The sequence below is a fragment of the Cygnus atratus genome, chromosome 2 (genome assembly GCF_013377495.2).
Source record: "Cygnus atratus isolate AKBS03 ecotype Queensland, Australia chromosome 2, CAtr_DNAZoo_HiC_assembly, whole genome shotgun sequence".
NCBI lineage: Eukaryota > Metazoa > Chordata > Aves > Anseriformes > Anatidae > Cygnus > Cygnus atratus.
The window spans coordinates 70,790,734-70,796,490 of record NC_066363.1 but is presented as its reverse complement, the minus strand read 5'-3'; the positions used below and the strand labels follow the sequence as shown (position 1 = coordinate 70,796,490).

Here is a 5,757-nt window from a genome sequence, read left to right as displayed (position 1 = left end):
GGTTTGTCCTGCTTAACCCTGGCCCTCTGGGTTTCTTCTTAGGGCCTCCTCTGGTGCTGCGTGATGGATGGAAGCCTAAACGATAACAGCAGCATAGCAGCAGTAACAACCACAAGAAGAGCAACGCTAAGCACAGCAGTGGCAGTAACAGCTATGTCAATACCAACCAGCTCTACCCCGGCAGCATTCAGCCCCGGGCCCCGCGTTTTCACCCGGGGCGCTGAGGGGCGGCGGGACGGACCCCCCCGCGGCTGTGTGCGGGCTGTTTTCCCCCTTCTTCCCTCCTCCAAACCCCATAAAACTCTCGGCGGCGTTGCTCGCGGCTCTCTGCCCCTCGCTGTGGAAACCGCGGCCCCCGGCGGTGCGAGGCGGCGGGGGACGACGTGCCCGCCCGCCCGTCCGCCGAAAACGCCTCGTATTTCCTCCTCGTTCGCTCTGGGACAGGGGAGGGCAGGGCAGGCAGGGCCCGCCCCCGCCCGCAGCTCCGCCGCAGCCCTCCGGGGTGGCTCTGGGCCCGCCGGGGGACGCGCCCCCCACCCGGGGCCTGCGGCGGGGGCGCCGGATAAAGCGGTGCCGGCCGGCCGGCCCCCGACGGGACAGGACCGGAGGGGACGGGCAGGGCCCGGGGGGGCCATGGCGAGCCCCTTGCAGCCGCAGCAGGAGCTGACGGCCCCCGGCGAGCAGCGGCTGCTCTGGGGGAGCGGCGCGGCGGGGGCGAAGCGGCAGCCGTCGGGGGAGCGGGCGGAGGGGCTGCTGCTGCTGGAGCTGCGCCGCTGCCGACGGTCGCCGGCCCCCGGCGTGGAGGGGAAGGAAGAGGAGGACGAGGAGGACGAGGAGGAGGAGGAGGAGGCGACGGCGGGCCCGGGCTGCTGCCCCAAGTGCAAGAAGCGGGTGCAGTTCGCCGACTCGCTGGGGCTGAGCCTGGCCAGCGTGAAGCACTTCAGCGACGCCGAGGAGCCGCGGGTGCCGCCCGCCGCCCTCTCCGTCCTGCAGAGCCCGCCCGTCGAGGCGGGGGAGCCCGGAGCAGCCCCGGGGCTTCCCTCCAGCGGGGCCCGGCCGCCGGCCGCCCTGCTCCTGGAGCCCGACTTCCCCGACGGCGGCGCGCCGTCGGCCGAGCGGCTGCGGCGGCAGCGAGTGTGCCTGGAGCGGCTCTGCCGGCCCGCCTCGGCCGCCGGCGTGCGGGGCACGGTGCAGGTGCTGCCGTGCGGCGGCCCCGCCGAGGTGACGGTGCGCTACACCTTCAACGAGTGGCTCTCCTTCATGGACGTCCCGGCTGAACCCCTGGCCGCCGCCGCGACCCCTGCCGTCGAGCCGCCGGCCGAGCGCTACGGCTTCACCCTGTGCGTCCCGCCGAGCTCTGGGGAGGGCTCGGCCCTGCACTTCGCCGTCCGCTACCGCAGCCAGCAGGGCGAGTACTGGGACAACAACGAGGGCCGCAACTACACGCTCCGCTGGTGCCGCCGCGCCCCCGACGGCTGCTCCGACATGGCGGCCGCGCCCCTCCACTGACGGGGCGGGGGGCGGGGGGGAGGCACACCTGAGGAAGAAACGGGGCATCGCCGTGGCTCGCGGGGTCTTTTTTATTAGTTTTTGGAGGATACGAGGGGATTGAGTGGCGTGTGGTTTGGTGTTGGTCTTGGTGACGCACTATTTTCTTTTTTTTTCCTCGACGTCATTTTCTGAGGCTTTGATTCAGGCATCACCTCACGACCTGATCGCCGGAGCACCCGAGTGACACGAGCCCCACGTTTGCCACAGATGTAACACAGCACCCTGCTTCTCCTGCTTGCACAGCCCTTCCAGAGCCATGGTGCTGTGATAGCGGTGTTGTGCGTTGCCTTTTTAGCATTATTTTTTCAATCCAGCGGTCTCCGCAACAATATGATGCTCCCTAACGAGGGCCCCTGACGAACTTCAGTGCCTGCCCCACCTTGGCTGTGCCCCCAGCCTCAGAGCTGGGTCTGGGTCGGGGCTGCCCTGGTTTTTGTCACTCAACGGGCTCTGATAGCACTCACAGCCTTCCCCAGGCTTGGGTGCGGATACCTGCGTGCGTCTGGCTAATAGCAGCCAACGGGGACTTCTGCAAAAGTGTTTTTGCTTAAAATAGGCTGCTTGCTGCTTCTCACACAATTGACGGGCCTAAAAACGGGGCAAAGGAGGAGTTAAAAATGTTTGCTGATACTGAGTCTGTCAGGAGAACTTTGATAACAACACCGTTGAGTAATGTAAAGTAAAAGATGGTGTCTGTCTCACACACATTTCTGTATTTTCATATTTGGGGAGCAGTGACTGAATTGGATGACCTTCTCACTGAGGAGTGACAATGTGATAAAAGGGAGGGTATCCTCACTAATGAATGAAAGCAAATGCTTTAGTTCAGCTCTCCTTATGTTACATTTTGCATCGCATTTCTCAAGTAATTTTAATTTATTCAGCTTATTTTGCTGTGCCTTTTCCAGTATTTGTATGTTGTTGGGAAGGGGGCTTGTGTGCACCGTAGCGCTGGACACTTACCTGATTTCCCCTTCACTCTTGCATTGCAAGCCTGGAGGTTGACTGCCACTGGTGTCTCAAGTCCTGAAACTAAGTAAAACGTACCAATGCAGATGGGTTTGTAAGAATAAAAACTTCTAAAAAGCTTCTAAAAAACCCACCGACACAGATCCTTTTTCTGCATCTTCCAGACAGCAGGATGTAACCAGATAGTTTGCAGCTCCCCAGCCTGGTTGTGCCCAGGCCCTAACATGCTGCATGTTGCAGCTCCTGTGGCAGGGACAGAGCTGTTGGGGAGTCTCGCACTGACCACAAAGTCTCATCATAACCACGAACTCTGGCGGCTGACAGGCAGTGTTTGGGACAGGGGTCCTGCCAGAGCCACATGGCATGCTCTCCAAACAGGTGTCTTGTGAGAGCTGTCCGAGGAGGAAGCTTTACTAGCACAGGTGGACAATAAGCAGGTTTCGGTAGAGTTTTTTTATGGCTCCTCTGCAGCTTGACTTGCATTACTTTGATACTAATTTTTTGATGGAAAAAAAAAAAGTAGATATTGTCGGGATGCAGAAAAAGCTTTGACCTTTGGATGTGTATTCTTTAGCAAGGCCTTCAATGATTATCCTCATTTTTAAAACAGAACATGCTGTGAGTTTTCTCAGATCTTCATTTCCTCTGAAGATACAAAACATTTTAAAGCCCATTATATGTGCCTTAGAAAAATTTGCACCTCTATAAAATTCCCCCTACTTATACAATAGGTGCTCAAATGACCTGCCCTCTCAGTGAGCTGGTACAGAATCAGAGGTGGTGGAAGCAGGGGAAAAGATGTGAAAGAGAGGGAACTTCAGCTTGCAGTCCCTGCAGTTTTGCTAACACGTGCTGCTTCTGGAAACACAGCCTGCCCTTCCCCTTCTTGAAAAAAACATACGTAAGCTATAGATTATGGCATCGGAGTACAGCCAAATATAAGGTGGTGTTTAATTCCTCCAGAAGCCGTCTTGGTATTAGAGCAGTACCTGTGTCTGTGCTCAGCATACTTGCTTTAAAAATGCACAAAGTAGAAGCTCTGTGCATGCAAACAGAAGCTCTTACTGTTGCTTTCCAAGTTCCATGTAAACTCTTTCCAAAAGCATGGAAGTGATTTAAGGGAAAATAGACAACTCTGTTACTGCCATACAGAAGTTTGTTTTAGAATTGTGCATTATCAGATTACAGGGTTTTGCATGGAATAATATGCTATGAATTAGCCTTTCTTCAGATAGTTATATCAATGAAATAATGTGCTCTTAAGCTGATATGTGTTGGTAATGGCATTAAGATAGATTCTTCATTTAAGTACAATGTAATACTTTCAACTTCTGGGGCCCATTCCTTTTTCTGTGTTTTGTTTATTATTAATTGCTTCAGAGAAGAAGGAAATTTCACCAAAAAAGGGCGGGCTGGAGGGCTCTCTCCTTAAACAGGATTTAAAAGAGTAGCCATGTTCTGATTTCTGTATCTGGGCAGAGGTACACAGAAGAATTATAGCTAGTTGCAGTTATTTATAGCGGGTAGAAACATTCTCTGTTGTACACAGTACACTTTTGTACTTTTAAGATTTTATATAAGGAGAGATTTCCAAAGCAGGTTTCAAAGACCGCTTGCACAGTTCTCTGTATTTTCATCGATGAAGTTACTGGGGACTATGGAAATGCAAGGCTTTACCAAAGATTACATTGGGCATTGTGTAAAAATCAGAAGTAGAACATGTATGTACTGAACGCTAGCAACCCTGAATAAACAAAGTACAGGGCTGCTGCTCGATGTCATAGGTCAAGATACATTGCATATAACTTTATTCTCAAAGAAATATATTCAAATTGAATTAGTTCTAATTTTATAAAATGAAAAAGCCCAACAGAGTAAAATGTTAAGTGAAACACACTTTCTGTTTGGTTGCATGGAATATTTTTTTGGTTCATGGAATATTTTTTAGAGATTCAGTGCATAACTTTTGGAGAATGTACTCATAAACACCCTCCCTACCCCAACTTAAGAAATAAAAAAGATAAAGATTTGTTAGCACTCTTGGAAAAACTCCAGCTCTACAGATTTTCAGTTTATGCAGATTTATTTATTTATTTATTTATTTTCCTTTCCCCATGCCCTTAAGGACATAACAAAGAGATAGACGTCAAAGGATTTTATAGGTATAAATAAACCCAAAAAGTTTAAAACAATTGAACTTCTATATTGGGTAACTGTGAGGGACATCAAAGTTAAATGTCCTTTAAGCATTTATTTGCAGTTTATAATAACGTTTAAATTCAGATTGAAATAATTTCAGTAAAGGACTGTGAAGTTAAATTTACTTTGGCATCATGAAGAACTACAAAATTGCATGCAAACTACTTGTGTTTAATTTAGACCTGGGGCTTTCAGTCAGAACTTGAAAAGTCTGGCTTCTGCTTCCATTGACTTCCTAGGATCTGGATTCAGCCCAAAGTACTGCATGAAGGTAGGAGAAACGATCGAGGTTTAATTGTCTGTTCTGTTCAGACACTTGTGTTATAGGGTTAGCATAACATGGCATTGTGATGAATGTTCATCTGTCAAGAGTTCAAAATCTGTTCTCTGGGCTTGGCAGTAATTAAATCACCTTAATTGTTTTTTATGACTCTATTTAAGAGAGGGAAAATTACTTGCCTTGGATTAGCATATTTCCAAAGACTGGTATAAATATTTATGTGGTGTACTCTTTCAGTAGAAAGCCCGAGCATTCTTCGCAGGTCTCCATAGTTCTCTCCCTCTGAACATAGAACAGTCATCTGAATGCACGACTTGCCATCACTTCCCATCGCCCCTGCAAGGCTTCAGTAGTTAGTGGGCTTAAACCACAAAAAAGGAAAGAAGTTTAGAAAGAAGCAGCTCTTACAACACACTGATGATAGTTAATTCTCTATGTAAACGGCAGAATTCTTTGAAGAAGCATACATCTGTGAAAGAGGTTTGAGAGTTCCTGTCTTTTTTTTTTATCACAAAATCGTAGAAAATGCACAGTACTAGAGAAATTACTGGTTTCTCTTTTTTTTTTTCTGCTTCCACATTAAGGGTTCGTGCACATACTTTCTATTCTAAAATACTGAAAAAAGAAAAGCAAGAATATAAACTTCCGTTAAAAGAACTACACACATTCATTCTTTTTTTTTTTTAAATAAAAGTTATCAAGCAAAACACTCCTAGAGTATGAAATAATGTTGCCCATGTTAAGAACCAGGGAACAAA

The 5,757-nt window shown here is 49.4% G+C and overlaps 1 protein-coding gene across 1 annotated transcript; it reads left to right on the top strand.

The window, feature by feature from the left end:
* Positions 1-518: 518 nt before the first annotated feature.
* PPP1R3G (protein phosphatase 1 regulatory subunit 3G) lies at positions 519-2,252 on the top strand. Its single transcript, XM_035560315.2, has one exon. It carries the CDS (start codon positions 634-636, stop codon positions 1,507-1,509), a length of 876 nt encoding a protein of 291 aa, XP_035416208.1. The 5' UTR covers positions 519-633; the 3' UTR covers positions 1,510-2,252.
* Positions 2,253-5,757: the final 3,505 nt, after the last annotated feature.